Source organism: Oncorhynchus clarkii, chromosome 19 (assembly GCF_045791955.1).
Source record: "Oncorhynchus clarkii lewisi isolate Uvic-CL-2024 chromosome 19, UVic_Ocla_1.0, whole genome shotgun sequence".
In the NCBI taxonomy this organism is placed as follows: Eukaryota; Metazoa; Chordata; class Actinopteri; order Salmoniformes; family Salmonidae; genus Oncorhynchus; species Oncorhynchus clarkii.
Window position 1 is genome coordinate 56,461,720 of NC_092165.1, and position 18,477 is coordinate 56,480,196.

Here is an 18,477-nt window from a genome sequence, read left to right on the forward strand (position 1 = left end):
ATATACACAGTACAACGAGTCCTATGTCGACATAACCTGAAAGGCTGCTCAGCAAGGAAGAAGACTGCTCCAAAACCGCCATAAAAAAGCCAGACTATGGTTTGCAACTGCACATGGGGACAAACATCGTACCTTTTGGAGAAATGTCCTCTGGTCTGATGAAACAAAATAGAACTGTTTGGCCATAATGTTCATCGTTATGTTTGGAGGAAAAAGGTCGAGGCTTGCCAGCCGAAGAACACCATCCCAACCGTGAAGCACGGGGGTGGCAGCATCATTTTGTGGGGGTGCTTTGCTGCAGGAGGACTGATGAACTTCACAAAATATATGGAATCATGAAGATGGAAAATTCTGTGGATATATTGAAGCAACATCTCAAGACATCAATCAGGAAGTTAAAGCTTGGTCGCAAATTGGTCTTCCAAATGGACAATGATCCCAAGCATACTTCCAAAGTTGTGGCAAAAAGGACATCAAAGTCAAGGTATTGGAGTGTCCATCACAAAGGCCTGATCTCAAGCCTATAGGAAATGTGTGGGCAGAACTGAAAAAGTGTGTGCGAGCAATTAGGCCTACAAACCTGACTCAGTTATACCAGCACTGTCAGGAGAAATTGGCCAAAATTCACCCAACTTATTGTGGGAAGCTTGTGGAAGGCTACCCGAAACGTTTGACCCAAGTTAAACAATTTAAAAGCAATACTACCAAATACTAATTGAATGTATGTAAACTTCTGACCCATTGAAAATGTGATGAAAGAAATAAAAGCTGAAATAAATCATTCTCCCTACTATTATTCTGACATTTCACATTCTTAAAATAAAGTGGTTATCCTAACTGACCTAAGACAGGTAATTTCTACTAGGATTAAATGTCAGGAATTGTGAAAAACTGAGTTTAATTGCATTTGGCTAAGGTGTATGTAAACGTCCGACTTCAACTGTACTCGGTTTCAAAAAGGAAGAAAATATCTCATTACAATACATTTTAATAGAAAGATTTTGCTACCCTGGAAAGGAAAATACCTGTCGATGTGTGGAAAAATCACCCAGATTAACTGTTTAGTCATATCACAGTCTAGCTAGTTGCTTATGACCTTACCTACACCTTGCGACTTGTTTTTTAAAATTATATGAGCAAAAAAGTCATAGACTGTTCTCTCTGCTATCACATGGCAGTACCAGAGCGCCAAGTCTAGGTCCAAGAGGCTTCTAAACAGCTTCTACTCCCAAGCCATAAGACTCCTGAACATCTAAGCAAATGGCTACGCAGACTATTTGCATTGCCCCCCCCCCCCCCCCTTCTACACTTCTGCTACTCTCTGTTATTATCTGTGCATAGTCACTTTAATAACTACACCTACATGTATATATTACCTCAATTACCTCGACACCGGTGCCTCCACACATTGACTCTGTACCAGTACCCCCTGTAAATACCCTCGCTATTGTTATTTTACTGCTTATGTTTAATAATTTTTTACTTTTATCTCATACTTTTTTTTAGGTATTTTCTTAAAACTGCATTGTTGGTTAAGGGCTTGTAAAGTAAGCATTTCACTGTAAGGCTGTTGTATTCGGTGCGTGTGACAAATAACATTTTATTTTATTTAATCAATATGAATTCGGAGGGTAGAAATGATTAAATATTAAAGCATTAGACCTCTCAGTAAAGGCTTCAAGTCATACAAAAGTTATACTTAAATCCGAACTGGTTCTCTAGCACCCCATGGTCAAGAATGGCCTTTTCCCCTGTATTCAGATTACAACCTCTCACTTTGGGTTATTTGAACAACAAATCATCTCCAAAACAAGCCATAGAAAGTTGGTTGAGCATTTCATTTGAATCCACCAGAAAGACGGAACAAAATTGGCAAGTGTGCAAAGCTGTCATCAAGACAACGGTGGGCTACTTTGAAGTATCTCAAATATATGATATATCTTGATTTGTTTAACACTTTTTTGGTTACTAAATGACTCCATATGTGTTATTTCATAGTTTTATGTATTCACTATTATTCTACAATGCAGAAAATAGTAAAAAAAAATAAAAAAATTAACTTGAATGAGTGGCTGTGTCCAAACTTTTGACTGGTACTGTGTACTGGTACTGTGTACTGGTACTGTGTACTGGTACTGTGTACTGGTACTGTGCATTCGGAAAGTATTCAGACCCTTTGACTTTTTCATTATTCTCAAATTGATTGAAAACCTTTCTTCCTCATCAATTTACACACAATACCCCATAATGACAAAGCAAAAACAGTGTCTTTGACATTTTTGCTAATTTATAGGGAAAAAAAGCTGAAATATCACATATACTTAAGTTTTCAGACCCTTTACTCAGTACTTTGTTGAAGCACTTTTTGCAGCCTTGAGTCTCTTTGGGTATGATGCTACAAGCTTGGCACACCTGTATTTGGGGAGAATCTCCCATTTTCCTCTGCAGACCCTCTCAAGCTCTGTCAGGTTGGATGGGGAGTGTTGTTGTGCAGCTATTTTCAGGTCTCTGGAGATGTTCGATTGGGTGTAAGTCTCGTCTCTGGCTGGGCCACTCAAGGACATTCAGAGGCTTGTCCCGAAGCCACTCCTGCATTGTCTTGGCTGTGTGCTTAGTGTCGTTGTCCTGTTGGATGATGAACCTTCACCCCAGTCTGAGGTCCTGAGCTCACTGGAGCAGGTTTTCATCAGGGATCTCTCTGTACATTGCTCCGTTCATCTTTACCTCAATCCTGAATGGTCTTCCTGTCCCTACCACTGAAAAACATCCCCACAGCATGATGCTGCCACCACCATGCTTCACCGTAGGGATGGTGCCAGGTTTCCTCCAGACGTGACACTTGGCATTCAGGCCAAAGAGTTGAATCTTGGTTTCATCAGACCAGAAAATCTTGTTTCTCATGGTCTGAGAGTCTTTAGGTGCCTTTTGGCAAATTCCAAATGTGTGGTCATGTGCTTTTTACTGAGGAGTGGCTTTCATCTGGCCACTCTATCATTAAGGCCTAATTGTTGGAGTGCTGTAGAGATGGTAATCCTTCTGGAAAGTTCTCCCATCTCCACAGAGGAACTCTGGAGCTCTGTCAGAGTGACCATCGTGTTCTTGATCACCTCCCTGACCAAGGCCTTTCTCCCCCGATTGCTCAGTTTGGCCAGTGGCCAGCTCTAGAAAGAGTCTTGGTGGTTTCAAACTTCCATTCAAGAATGATGGAGGCCACTGTGTTCTTGGCGAACTTTAATGCTGCACACATTTTTTGTTACCATTCCCCAGATATGTGCCTAATGTGACACATTAGGAATCACAGTTTTGAGATAAATATTATTTAAAGTCACAGAGGGCTATTGCAAGAAACTACATGAGATCCCTTTTTAGTTAATATCCATGATTACATTTTTTTTTTTGTAAACACTTTTTTGGAGAGTTTGAAATTGGGATCCTTTGCTCCTGACAGGGCATTTCCAGACAAAGACTCGACATGGAAATTAATCACATTGAAAGTATTTAGAAAATTCCGAAAACGTATCTTTCCCTCGTAAAATTCCCCTAAATGTAATTTGTAAGCTCAAGTTTGACGGACAAGTATTGTCTCGTTTTTACCAGAATCCCTGAAAAGAGACCTGGGAAAATGAAGGTAACATAAAAAATATATATGGATCTACAAACAATCTCTAATTCATACACAATTATTCTTTATGTTTAAATAATATACTACATTTATATTTTCCAATTAACTCAATATGCCCGTTACAGCTCGGTGATGTTTACTCAAACCCAGAAATTGGCTCAGACTGTTTGTTGCACAACGAGTCATAATTCAATGTGACACAATGCCGGTGTAGCATTTTGATGTTTGACAGTAGCTAGCTACCATAGCTGTGTAGGTCGTCTATGGTCACGTTAGATCTCTATGTAGAAAGCTTTAGTAAACATTTTCTGATGCGACGTATACCTAATTCACCTGACAGTGAATCGACGAGGAGAATAATATTAAATGATATATAGATCAAAATTGAAGGTCGTGACTCGTGTTATCTAGAAAAACATCATAGCTTGGCTAACTAGCTTAGCAGGCAGCCATCTAAATGAATTGAGTTGACCCCCCCAAGGAGGAAAATATGCATTTGGCAGATTTCGTTGCTGGTTCCGTTGGAGGTGAGCTTAATAACGTTACTGTAATGTGTTTTTGTCTTTTTTTTAAAACCATCTAAATAATTTAACTTATCATAGTTGTATTGCTGGGAAATTTGGCAGCATGCAACTACACAGGCAAGCGAGGCTATAGGCCAGCTTATAATGTGAAATAGGTTAAAACATTTTCAGTGAATTCGTTACATAATGTGATGAATATGACTTGTTCCTTCAGGAGCCTTTGGAGTGGCTGTGGGGTATCCTTTGGACACAGTGAAGGTAAGTATATTTTTAAGTGAGCGAGCTTCATTAGTTGTCTGTGCTTATTTCACTAATGTTTAACAGTGCGCAATTATCAAACTCAACTTTTGACTCAATTACCTTTTTGCAGGTGAGAATACAGACACAAAGGAGATTCACAGGAGTTTGGCAATGTATTCATACTACATGGAAGAAAGAAGGGGTGAGTGTCTAAGTGACATGTTAAAACCACCATATGAAGCGCTGTAGTTTGGACTTGGGGCTGAAAGCTGTGTCTCTTCCACAGGTGAATGGATTCTACAGGGGCATGTCCATGCCAGTCACCACTGTGTCCATCAGCTCCTCTGTAGTGTTTGGCGTCTACAGGAATGTCCTGCAGTGTTTACATCAACTACGATCCACCTCCACAGGTTTGGATTTTCTGCCAGCCAAAGTGGACTTCTTCTTGTCCGGGTTGTCAGGAGGTGTTGCCCAGGTAGTCTACTTATAACTAGTATATTAGTCTATACTGTTGCAACGTTACATGACATGGTTGCTTGGCATGGCCAATATTGGTAAGTTTCAGTCAATTTAATTAGGGGAACTAAAAAAATAAGTTCCACTAAGCAAAACTGGATCATATTCACTAGGAACCAAATGGGCTGAAACACGACCCCGATGACATCATACCACAACACCTTTGAGTACTCTCTCCCTTGTCCTCTTTAAGGTATCTGTAATGGCACCAGCTGACATAGTAAAAGTACGGATGCAGTGTCAGATGGTACACCAAGGCTTGGACGCTCAGCAACCCAAGTATCGCGGCCCAATGCACTGTCTGCTGACCATCGCTCGTGAAGAGGGCTTCCTCGGGCTGTACAAGGGAGCTGGTGCCCTCGCCCTGCGAGACGGCCCCTCTTTTGCCACCTACTTCACTATTTACCACGTTATCTGTGAGCAGCTATCTCCACCTGAGAACACCCAGCCAGGTAAACACGTAGTACCTGGGAACACCCAGCCAGGTAAACACACAGTACCTGAGAACACCCAGCCAGGTAAACACACAGTACCTGAGAACACCCAGCCAGGTAAACACATAGTACCTGAGAACACCCAGCCAGGTAAACACACAGCACCTGGGAACACCCAGCCAGGTAAACACACAGCACCTGGGAACACCCAGCCAGGTAAACACACAGTACCTGAGAACACCCAGCCAGGTAAACACACAGCACCTGAGAACACCCAGCCAGGTAAACACACAGCACCTGAGAACACCCAGCCAGGTAAACACACAGCACCTGAGAACACCCAGCCAGGTAAACACACAGCACCTGAGAACACCCAGCCAGGTAAACACACAGCACCTGGCAACACCCAGCCAGGTAAACACACAGCACATGGGAACACCCAGCCAGGTAAACACACAGCTTCACTCTGTAAGAATCTTCCAAAGCGTATGCTTCTGTATCTCGTATGCTTCTGTCCTCTTAAGTGTACATGGCTGCTTTTGCAATTGGTCATCATGATCCAGGATAATTTAGTGTTGATTATTTGGTGTCTCTTCCCCCCCCCCCCAGAGTGGAATGTGGTTCTGCTTGCTGGTGGACTGTCAGGGATGTGTGGCTGGTGCATAGGGACACCCATGGACGTGATCAAATCCCGTCTGCAGGTGGACGGTATGGGCAAGAGGAGATACACAGGTTTTTTCCACTGCATCGCACAGAGCATACGCACTGAGGGGCCGGGTGTTCTCTTCAAAGGCCTGAGCCTCAATTGCATACGGGCCTTCCCTGTCAACATGTCCGTGTTCGCCATGTACGAGGTGGTTGTGCGCCTCCTCCGACCGAAAACTTGAATTTAAAGGCTGGGTTGTTCATTAGGTGCCGAATGGACTGAAATAGGGAGCAACTACTGGTCCGAGAACAAATTTGGACACGGGCTGTACTAATGAATCCAACCTTGTCTTTGAAGACTTGGGTGATGGGATTCTATTTTAATTGTTTCTCATGCCATTTTCCATGACTAGAATAACACCCAATCCGTTGTTTATGTTGTATCATTATTCACCATTGCCTCAGTTGCTATGTGATTTTTATGTAGTGCCATACTGCACTACATTTCCTCAGTAAGATTTATTTGAAATATTTCTGTATTTCAAGGGAAAATATGAATTGAAAATGAATACTAAGCTAAAAGTTTTATGGTAGAGTTCTGATTGTTTAGAAATAGGACCTAATAGTACTACAGAAACGTCATTATTTTGACTTACCTACTTTTTACACAACATTCCCTCACTGACCTTAGAACATAACAGGGTGTATTTTACACCGCACGATCACTTGATTTCAATGGCTACAACTGAAGCTGATGGACAACGTGTCTTAGAAAATATGAAGTTTTTCCTGAATACTGTATTAATGAAAGTTACTTGTTGATCCTGCCCAAATAATTATCCCACTGTTCATATCGCTCCTGTCGGCAGCTCGGAAACAAGCGTCTTTGAAGTAGGGCCACCACCCAGCAAACTGCAGTATACTGGGGGTCGGTCTTTAGGAATTGATTAACTTCTGCCACAGGCTTTCACCTCACCTTCAGTATGAAAGTGAGCTGTGGCTAGGAATTTATCAACTTTGCTTTGTTACTGTAGCCAAGCAGTATCAATTATTTGTCCTTGACTTGGACAGTATTTTCAATGGTACTGTCTAAACTCCCAGTTCTCAAAATACTGCAAGTCATTCTCTGTATACCACATGTACTGATGATCCTGTACGTGTGATTTGGTGTTTGAGAAAAAACAAAACTTCAAGTAGCGCATCTGATTTTGCTGTGAGTGAAACGTATAAGGGAGTTTTAACACGCACAAACATTTCAGCAGTGTAAAGTGAAAAAATAAAATATATTTAATGAATGAATAAAGATTCACAAGACAGACATTATTTTATTCATCCAACGGTATTGCTGTTAGCACAAACCAAAATAAGACTTCCTTTGTCAATGCTTGGTAAGTTTGATGTGAAGCCATATCATAGTTGGTTAATCATTAGACACGAACTGCTCAGCATGGGGATATGTCGTTGACACATTTAAGTTTCATGTTTCTAGTATGGCGCATGTGATGAGACCTGGGACACATCCAGTAGGAGGTTGTGGAACGTTGCAGATAGAAATATCATGAATAGAAACTATTCCTTTATTCTACATGTCAGAGGCATATCTATTCTACAAAAGATATTTATATCTGAACGTTCCACAACTTTGTGCTCCGCTGAACACTCCTCTGCTGAGTTTTGACCTGAACGACCTCCAACATTGTGTCAGGACTTAGCACATGGCTACGCACGGGCTAGAAACTGTAATTTAGAGGTCTCGGGGTCATGAACTGCTTGACGGTCTCTTCTGTGACCTGCTTGCGTCTCTCCTGATGGGATGTGATCATTGGCTGCAGGGTCTCTATCAGACGCTTCTTCAGCTCACCGGTTAGCAGGGCTCCACTGGCGTAGTCCTGGAGACAGAGATACAACACAGCAATGAGTGGGATTATTATACTTATGACACAATACAGCATAGAACTTTATTTCCTGGAAATCATTAGCCTGGTGGTCCAGTCTGTTTGTGCTTTTGCCAGGCCAAACATGGCATGACATGACATCAATAGAATAGATGGCTACAACACATCATTGGAGGGTGACCAGGCTAGAAATCTAGACAGTTAATCATTCGGATAAGACTTTGACACACACAAAGCATCAGTGTTCATTTGGGGAGATTTTTAGAAAACAGACTGGCACAATTTTGTCTGGCACAGTCAAATGTCCCGCTGCGTACAAGAGTTTTAATACCAAATAGAAAACTTAGTTTGCTTATTTCCTATAAGGTTATTTCAGGTTATTTTTCAACTATTAGGGTAGTCATTGATAGTATGGTTGTTTGGGTTAAAAACACCAATTGAAATGTAGGGCTATGTAGCTAGGTAAAATAATAAATATACACACTTCAAAATGTAGGACAGTGTGGCTGTCAATATAACACCAGATTCTAAACCTTGACAGCAATACTGTAAAAAGGTTTATCCATGTCTGTCTATTGTTCCAGTCCAAGTGCATTGGGTTCTCTGGCATTTGTCCGGCAGCACGCTCCCCCCCCTCACCTGTCGGATTTTCTCCAGCTGCTCGTCGTCCTCCAGGAAGAAGGTCAGGTACATAAAGGACACGTCCACATCGGGGTTGCCGCCATATTTCCTGTGCTCCTCTACCGTGTCTTTCCCCCCGGAGAAGGCGTGCTTGTTCACCTAGGTGATGACAGCAAAAATGACAACTCGAACATGAATTACAGTTTTTCCCCCTCTTGTTTCCTGTAAACCATTCTCTTATCAATCGATCAAATGTAATATGATTTCCATTTCAGGTGACTGTATTTGACTGCCATGTGGAAGTAATAAATTAAATGTACTGTGCCAATCTGGTTAAGCATTCACTATTGATAGAAAGGACGAGTTAAAAATAAAATACCCGAGCCAGTATAGTTCGAGTGGGCAACAGGGTATTAGAAAGCTTCAGTGTCACCTTATTTTTGATCTGCTTGGGCGTGTCTGTGAGGAAGATGGAGGAGTTGGCGTCACTGGCGGACATCTTGGTCTGGGCCCCCTGCAGCGCTGGAAAGAAGGTAGAGTGCAACAGGGCAGGCTTGGGGTAGCCGATCCTGGGGGCCACATCCCGGGTCATCCGGAAGTAAGGGTCCTTAAGGGGTAGAGGATGAATATATCGTTATAAAAACCGTTATAGTGCTCTAGATGTAACGCTACATTGAGTCCCAATGAACTTAAACATATCAGACTGAACTTTATAGTTCTTTACTCTCTCAGTGACATGCTGTCAGACCCTGCTACTCAGATCCTTCTGATTTTAACCTTGCAGGATTTTATTCTGGCTAAATGAAAATGAAGTCACAAGCATAGTCTGTAGGAACAGAGGTTGAGGTTAATCAGTTGCCACTAGTCAGAGTAGTGTAGATGATCAGTCAAAGCAGCCAATTTCTAAAATTAACTGTTAAATCTTTCGCAGACAGTGTTCTGGTTGTTACAGGTTAGCAGACAGTGTGTCCTGGGTGTTAAAGGTTAGCAGACAGTGTCCTAGTTGTTACAGGTTAGCAGACAGTGTGTACTGGTTGTTACAGGTTAGCAGACAGTGTCCTGGTTGTTACAGGTTAGCAGACAGTGTGTCCTGGTTGTTACAGGTTAGCAGACAGTGTGTCCTGGTTGTTACAGGTTAGCAGACAGTGTGTCCTGGTTGTTACAGGTTAGCAGACAGTGTGTCCTAGTTGTTACAGGTTAGCAGACAGTGTCCTGGTTGTTACAGGTTAGCAGACAGTATGTCCTAGTTGTTACAGGTTAGCAGACAGTGTGTCCTGGTTGTTAAATCTTTAGCAGACAGTATGTCCTGGTTGCGCTGTGATGCTTGACTGACCTGGTCTATGGCACAGGGAATGAGACACTGGACATCTTTTCTGCCCTTGAAGATCTGAGGGAAAGAGCTACTGAACGACGGAGCGGCCTGGATGGCGGGGAAGGCAATCTTTCCTGGGATGGGTGAGAGAGGGAGGAATACTTAGCTTTTAAAAAGCATTCACCTGGGCTGTATTCATTAGTGCACACCATAGTAAAACAACGTTTTGCAGCAGAAAATGAGTGTTTCTTATTGGACAGTTAGTCCCTCTTTGTTTGAGTTAGTTTTTTCCCCGCTTTAGGTTTCTAGTGAATATGACCCTGATCACATTGTAGCAACACTATGCTACTCAGAAAGTGCTTATTCATAATGAAAGTGAAATCCCGGCATTTGTATAATTCCTCAACAGGTGGACTCAATTCCTACAAGTCGTCTCTCTTACCGATGCAGTCACTGTCGCCAAATCCAAAAATGCCTTTGACCTGGTTGAAAGTCACATGCTTCTGTACTTTCACCACATTCCTGTAGAAGTCTGGGGACGCCCTGTAGAGACAAAACAATCAGCAAAAAAGGCAACATAGCTGACATGCCGACCTCATTATGAATAAGAATTTGTTCTTAACTGACTTGCCTAGTTAAATAAAGGGTAAAAAATATATATAAATTGAGCAAAAAAATAAATTTCCCCTTTTCAGGACTCTGTCTTTCAAAGATAATTCATAAAAATCCAAATAACTTCACAGATCTTCATTGTAAAGGGTTTAAACACTGTTTCCCATGCTTGTTCAATGAACCATAAACAATTAATGAAAATGCACCTGTGGAACGGTCGTTAAGACACTAACAGCTTACAGACGGTAGGCAATTAAGGTCACAGTTATGAAAACTTAGGACACTAAAGAGGCCTTTCGACTGACTCTGAAAAACACCAAAAGAAAGATGCCCATGGTCCCTGCTCATCTGCCTGAACGTGCCTTAGACATGCTGCAAGGAGGCATGAGGACTGCAGATGTGGCCAGGGCAATAAATGGCAATGTCCGTACTGTGAGACGCATAAGACAGCGCTACAGGGAGACAGGACGGACAGCTGATCGTCCTTCGCATTTATCGTTGAAGGAACGAGTGTTACACCGAGGCATGTACTCTGGAGTGGGATCAATTTGGAGGTGGAGGGTCCATCATGGTCTGGGGCGGTGTGTCACAGCATTATCGGACTGAGTTTCTTGTTATTGCAGGCAATCTCAATGCTGTGTGTTACAGGGAAGACATCCTCCTCCCTCCTCCCCCATACTGCTAGTTCGGTGTGTGATTTCCTGCAAGACAGGAATGTCAGTCTTCTGCCATGGCCAGCGAAGAGCCCGGATCTCAATCCCATTGAGCACGTCTGGGACCTGTTGGATCAGAAATGGCTAGGGCCATTCCCCCCACAAATGTCCGGGAACCTGCAGGTGCCTTGGTGGAAGAGTGGGGTAAAATCTCACAGCAAGAACTAGCAAATCTGGTGCAGTCCATGAGGAGGAGATGCACTGCAGTTCTTAATGCAGCTGGTGGCCACACCAGATATTGACTGTTACTTTTGAATTTGATCCCCCCCCCCCCCCCTCTTTGTTCAGGGACACATAACATTTCTGTCAGTCACATGACTGTGGAACTTGTTCAGTTTATGTCTGTTGTTAAATCTTGTTATGTTCATACAAATATTTACACATGTTAAGTTTGCTGAAAATAAACATAGTTGACAGTGAGAGGACGTTTCTTTTTTTACTGAATTTATATATCAAAATAATTACCACTAGTAGGAATCAGATGCACTTTAAATAGGTAAAGTATTTGTCACTGTGAGCTACTTCTAATTGAAGGATAACCATCAGACTTTAGTATCTCCCAGTCTCATCAGGCTGGGAGATAGAAAATAATTATGGTGAAGAATTATGATGACAGAAGGCTCATGAGTGAAAGGTTGAGAGCAATGTAGCCTTCTATCTAAATATTGACTGCACTATAGCACCACCTTCTGGGAGATCAGTGAACAGACATGGGATTAATATATATACAATGCTCAAAAAAATAAAGGGAACACTCAAATAACACATCCTAGATCTGAATGAATTAAATATTCTTATTAAATACTTTTTTCTTTACGTAGTTGAATATGCTGACAACAAAATCACAAAAAATATCAATGGAAATCAAATGTATCAACCCATGGAGGTCTGGATTTGGAGTCACACTCAAAATTTACGTGGAAAACCACACTACAGGCTGATCCAACGTTGATGTAATGTCCTTAAAACAAGTCAAAATGAGGCTCAGTAGTGTGTGTGGCCTTCACGTGCCTGTATGACTTCCCTACAACGCCTGGGCATGCTCCTGATGAGGTGGCGGATGGTCTCCTGAGGGATCTCCTCCCAGACCTGGACTAAAGCATCCGCCAACTCCTGGACAGTCTGTGGTGCAACGTAGCGTTGGTGGATGGAGCGAGACATGATGTCCCAGATGTGCTCAATTGGATTCAGGTCTGGGGAACGGACGGGCCAGTCCATAGCATCAATGCCTTCCTCTTGCAGGAACTGCTGACACACTCCAGCCACATGAGGTCTAGCATTATCTTGCATTAGGAGGAACCCAGGGCCAACCGCACCAGTATATGGTCTCACAAGGGGTCTGAGGATCTCATCTCGGGAACCTAATGGCAGTCAGGCTACGTCTGGCGAGCACAAGGAGGTCTGTGCGGCTCCCCAAAGAAATGCCACCCCACACCATGACTGACCCACCGCCAAACCAGTCATGCTGGAGGATGTTGCAGGCAGCAGAACGTTCTCCACGGCGTCTCCAGACTCTGTCACATGCTCAGTGTGAACCTGCTTTCATCTGTGAAGAGCACAGGGCGCCAGTGGCGAATTTGCCAATCTTGGTGTTCTCTGGCAAATGCCAAAAGAACAGCACGGTGTTGGGCTGTAAGCACAACCCCCACCTGTGGACGTCTGGCCCTCATACCACGCTCATGGAGTCTGTTTCTGACCGTTTGAGCAGACACATGCACATTTGTGGCCTGCTGGAGGTCATTTTGCAGGGCTCTGGCAGTGCTCATCCTGCTCCTCCTTGCACAAAGGCGGAGGTAGCTGTCCTGCTGCTGGGTTGTTGCCCTCCTACGGCCTCCTCAGCGTCTCCTGATGTACTGGCCTGTCTCCTGGTAGCGCCTCCATGCTCTGGACACTACGCTGACAGACACAGCAAACCTTCTTGCCACAGCTCGCATTGATGTGCCATCCTGGATGAGCTGCACTACCTGAGCCACTTGTGTGGGTTGTAGACTCCGTCTCATGCTACCACTAGAGTGAAAGCACCGCCAGCATTCAAAAGTGACCAAAACATCAGCCAGGAAGCAAAGGAACTGAGAAGTGGTCTGTGGTCACCACCTGGAGAACCACTCCTTTATTGGGGGTGTCTTGCTAATTGCCTATAATTTCCACCTGTTGTCTATTCCATTTGCACAACAGCATGTGAAATTTATTGTCAATCAGTGTTGCTTCCTAAGTGGACAGTTTGATTTCACAGAAGTGCGATTGACTTGGAGTTACATTGTGTTGTTTAAGTGTTCCCTTTATTTTTTTGAGCAGTATATATATATATATATTTTAAATAACTATTCTTTAGTTCTCCCATGATGTATAAATGCTCAAAGAGCATGATGAGGGAATTCTGAAACCACTAATATTTAATAGTTCTAAAACACACAGTAGAGTCCCTGCACCTCTTAGGTATATGAGACCCAGGGCGCATATCCACAAAGCATCAGTCAATCTAGGATCAGCCTTTTAGATCATAACGAATAGCATTAGATAGCCGGAGGGGATCTGATCCTTGATCAGGGGTCTGTGATTTAGTTACGTACCCCATGTAGTCCAGGTCAGAGAAGATGAAGGTCTTGTTGATGTCAAAGCCACAGGCGATGATGTCCTTGGCGTTCTCCATAGTGTAACGGTGACAGTCCTCCAGGGACAGGTCCTTCCACAGGTACTTCTCATCATCCGTCAGCTGGATCACCAGCGGGATGTCAAACGTGTCCTGCAGCCATCTGGGAACAGGTAGAGCAAAAACCCTTTACTCTCAACTCTGATCCGAATCCACTGCCATTCGATCGACCTTAAATCACGAAGTCAGTCTAAAGTAGACCTTTCTTCTACAAACCTGACTTGAAGCGCTGGGGTTTAGGTTATCTGTTATTATAGTCAGTGTTTTACACAGTATGTTATTATAGACAGTGTTTTATACAGTATGTTATTATAGACAGTGTTATACAGTATCTGTTATTATAGGCAGTGTTTTATACAGTATGTTATTATAGACAGTGTTATGCAGTATCTGTTATTATAAGCAGTGTGTTATACAGTATCTGTTATTATAAGCAGTGTGTTATACAGTATCTGTTATTATAGGCAGTGTGTTATACAGTATCTGTTATTATAAGCAGTGTGTTATACAGTATCTGTTATTATAAGCAGTGTGTTATACAGTATCTGTTATTATAAGCAGTGTGTTATACAGTATCTGTTATTATAAGCAGTGTGTTATACAGTATCTGTTATTATAAGCAGTGTGTTATACAGTATCTGTTATTATAGGCAGTGTTTTATACAGTATCTCTTATTATAGGCAGTGTGTTATACAGTATCTGTTATTATAAGCAGTGTGTTATACAGTATCTGTTATTATAGGCAGTGTTTTATACAGTATCTGTTATTATTGGCAATGTGTTATAAAGTACTGTATTTGTTATTATAGGCAGTTTGTTATACAGTAGGTAGGGTCTAGAGTGTTTCCCGGTCTGGGACAAAGGGTCTGGGACAAAAGGTCAGGGATGTACCATAGTGTAGGGAGAACTTTTGGTGGTTATTAATAGTGTCAAGTCCCTCCATCTCACTAACACTAATCAGGGTTGGGGTCAATTCCATTTTAATTCCAGTTAATTCAGGAAGTACACTGGATGTCCAATTCTCTTCTATGCTTTTCACAGAAAAAACTCTGAATTTGGTTTACTTTCTGAATTGACTGGAAGGGAAATGGAATAGATCCCAACCGTGGCTACGTATACCAACAGACTCACTTTGTAAAGATGAAAGGGATGAGGTGGCCCATGTGCAAGGCATCTGAGGAGGGTCCTCTGCCCGTGTAGAGGTAGAAAGACTTGTTCTTCTCATACGTGTCCAGAACCTGGTGCATATCTCTGGAAAAAGACAAACCATAGAGTTACAGCATATGACACACCCTAAAATGCCCCCAAGACAAGATGAGAGCAGATTAAGACTATATGTTTACTACGTGGTATCAATTGCTCATGCTAAATCCCAGACAGATAGACATAAAGGCAGATGGGCAGATGGACCACCCTCTAGAGTACATTCAAATAACTGACTAACATAACTGACCTGTGAGAGAAGAAGATTCCTCTGCGTAAAAACCGGTGTGCCTTCTGTCCCGAGACTCTCTCTATTCTGTCCACCAGCTCTTGGTCAATCTTGCTACTGCCAAACCTCACTGAAAAGAAACGTCAGTACACAATCTACCGATACCATTAATTATGCTCTGACAATTTTTTTTTTAAAAGAGTTTGACATTCGATAACGTCCATGTGTTTGAAGCAAGTTTACAGCAACGTGTGAGATATTGACATATCTCACAAGGCTCATTCATTTTCAGAGAGGCCCAACTCCTAACTTGAATATTCATACATAACTCTGACAATTCTTCCATCAATGCATGATTTACACAATTATCAAGTGAAGCGTGCGCTGTGCATAAATTCGGATTCTGCCCAGAGATCTAACATTATGCTTTCCCCTCTGACCTATCAGCTTGTCATAGTCCACTCCTTTGGCGTTGGTGGTGGAGACATTCCAGGGGTCGACCATGTCCTCCCCATCTGCAGCTGGCCCGTTGTCTTGTGAAACAACGCATTCTGAGGGTGGACATCCAGTCTTGTAGTCCTGACCTGTTACCTGCTTGTAGTCCACTTTTAGCTTCAGCAGCAACTGTACAGCAGCGTCAATATCAGCCTGCAATCCAAAAACAATATAAGATAAAAGGTAATACAATAACATCACGGTGGATCATTATCATGGAATAATTCACTATACGAAGACGATATGACCAGTGTTGTATCGGGACTGTATTGCACAACACTTAGCCACTTATTATGACATGATACAGTATAAGAACACACTGGTTGTGTTCTTAACTAATAGAAAACATCCCCATGTGAAAATATTTCTAAATATGTATATGTTATAGGTACTTAGATGTATATTAGTTGTAGCAGTAGTTTGTTAGTTGTAGGCCTATTATTAGTTTTACAACTTTTCTATGCCGTTTTATTTGTATTTCATTGTTATTATTGGACCGTTAGTATTTGCCATATTATTCTTGTTACTAAGTATTGTATTTTTTGGGGGACACTTGAAAACGAGATGGTGCATCTCAATTTTATCCTGCAAAAATAAATGGAATAAATCATTCTAAAAGCTCACTTTTGCAGCCTTTTCAGTTTTCAGAGTTCGGACTGTGTCTCCTTGTGATGTTAGTTTCTCATATAGGTCCATTGGGGTCATATCCCCAGCCCCGTCTCCCAGACAGTCTGTCATCTTCAACTTGGTCAGGACCTAAGAGATACAAGATTGTGTGACACAATTTCATATACAGTAGTTTACGTCAAGTAGCACACATGCCATTGCATTAGTTAACAAGCTATCTAGTGTGTCTTGTCATAAGATGACATTTTGCATGATAAAGATAAGGCCAGGGTTTTCAGTTCCCTGTGCTAGAGAAAGTAGCTAGCTAATCTTGGTTAACTCAGAACTAAAATCTCAGAAATGTGTTCAGTAGTTTGTCCACTAAAATGACTAGCTACCTAATGTATGGGGTATTTAAAATCAACAAAACACACATTGCTGTCAGGGGTGGTTTGAAATCATTTCCACAATGAACAGCAATAGATATCTAGTTTTGCTATGGTCCATGAAGCCACCTGAACAGAAAGGAAGGTTTAAGGTGCATATGTTGTGATTCAAGAACCTCTCTATCTCCACTGCTAAAGCTAGCTTAGCATGGTGGTTAGCCCATATGTTTGCCATAACGTTGTTCTGATCTACTCTACCACGCCATGACAGTGGCTTTCGGTTTGATAGGATGTTTTTTTAAATAAACACTAGTACATCAAAGGAAATATTCAAAATAGTTTAGATTTTGAAATATTCCAAATGTTTCAAAATAATTCAAATGCACGCACCTTTCAGATTCTATGACGCCGGTAAAATCAACTCATTCCACTTGCATCAGCCTGCTTGTTGGCTGGGAAGTGTTCAGGGCAAATGTATCCCCTCACAAACAAGTAGTTGATCTATTCAGTTCCACTGTGAATTTATTTACCGTAATAAGAGAGGTTATAATATTGTTGTCATGTCAAAGAGAAAATCCAGTTACTTTGAATGAGAAGGACATAAAGAGAAATGCGTAAACGACAATGTAAGTCTGTTTAAAACGTCGACGGTGCATGTCGGAATTGTGTTGGTTCCGACTGACTGATTTCAAAATAAAAGTTGTCAAGCCCTGTACGCTAATGTAAAGAGCTTGAGATATAATTACAACTTTTATTTCGAAGATGTGGATCAATGGGTTCCTGCACAGGCTTCACACATTTGGAACGGGACAAAATTGATGACCTACACACATTTACTGTACTTTCTCCTGAACCACTGAATTGTAAAGTAGCGTTAGCTACTGCGATTATCCCCCCGTCATGGTACTAGTGACATATCTGTTGTAGTGGCATATCTGCTATAGACACAGGAAGATATTGCTATGCAGCTTCTTGGTTGAGTTACAAAGCTAGCTAACTACTGTGGCTAACCATAGAGCCAAAGATTTTTATAACTAACCAATAGCTCATTTTTCGACTGTATCTGTGATGGAGCTGTTGTGCCTGGCTTCAGCGCGTAGCCAGCTTGCGGGTTCATGTTCGCTAATGCTAAGTGTGTAGCCGTAAATGCAATATGGGTGCATCCACGTTTTGAACTGGGAAATCCCGTCAAAACGTCTTTAGAAGCATTGTGATTGTTTTGCTAATAAAAAAGTACATTCGGATCTGCTTTAACTTTATAAATCAAAGGGAAGATGAGCAGAATCCATTTTGTATCAACAATTTGTTTTTAGTTCTTACCATAAACAACTGTGTCCAGAGTTGTCCACTATCAATGACCCGTTTGACAGTCTTATGTGGCAAATACCACCTTCCTACTTGGTTATGAACGCAGCGTAATAGCCAGCTAGCTAACTAAGGTGAATGGGTTAATGGACAGAGGGGATTCTTCTTAAAGATTGGGTTTGCGGATCGCATCCACATTTTAGGTGCATACATTTTTATTTATTTTTTATGTATTTGTCACATGCGCCAAATAAAACAGACATAGATCTTACAGTGAAATGCTTGCTTACAAGCCCTTAATCAACAATGCAGTTTTAAGAAAATCCCTCCAAAAAGTAAGAGAGAAGAATAACAAATCATTAAAGAGCAGCAGTAAATAACAATAGCGGGGCTATATACATGGGGTACCCGTACAGAGTCAATGTGTCAATGTGCGGGAGGAACCGTGTCGGGGTAACAGGTAATTAT

At 42.0% G+C, this 18,477-nt stretch overlaps 2 protein-coding genes across 2 annotated transcripts; one reads left to right on the forward strand and one right to left on the reverse strand.

Moving 5' to 3' along the window:
• Positions 1–3,806: 3,806 nt before the first annotated feature.
• On the forward strand, positions 3,807–7,284 carry LOC139375396 (solute carrier family 25 member 47b). The gene is made up of 6 exons (XM_071117140.1): positions 3,807–4,149; positions 4,361–4,404; positions 4,517–4,588; positions 4,673–4,861; positions 5,096–5,354; positions 5,946–7,284. Exons 1-6 carry the CDS (start codon positions 4,113–4,115, stop codon positions 6,221–6,223), a joined length of 879 nt encoding a protein of 292 aa, XP_070973241.1. The 5' UTR covers positions 3,807–4,112; the 3' UTR covers positions 6,224–7,284.
• On the reverse strand, positions 7,246–17,384 carry LOC139375394 (tryptophan--tRNA ligase, cytoplasmic-like). Its single transcript, XM_071117135.1, has 11 exons — positions 17,095–17,384; positions 16,337–16,468; positions 15,658–15,865; positions 15,239–15,347; positions 14,917–15,036; positions 13,705–13,887; positions 10,252–10,352; positions 9,831–9,943; positions 8,931–9,104; positions 8,516–8,656; positions 7,246–7,870 (listed from the first exon to the last, which is right to left on the reverse strand). Exons 2-11 carry the CDS (start codon positions 16,448–16,450, stop codon positions 7,712–7,714), a joined length of 1,422 nt encoding a protein of 473 aa, XP_070973236.1. The 5' UTR covers positions 16,451–16,468; positions 17,095–17,384; the 3' UTR covers positions 7,246–7,711.
• Positions 17,385–18,477: the final 1,093 nt, after the last annotated feature.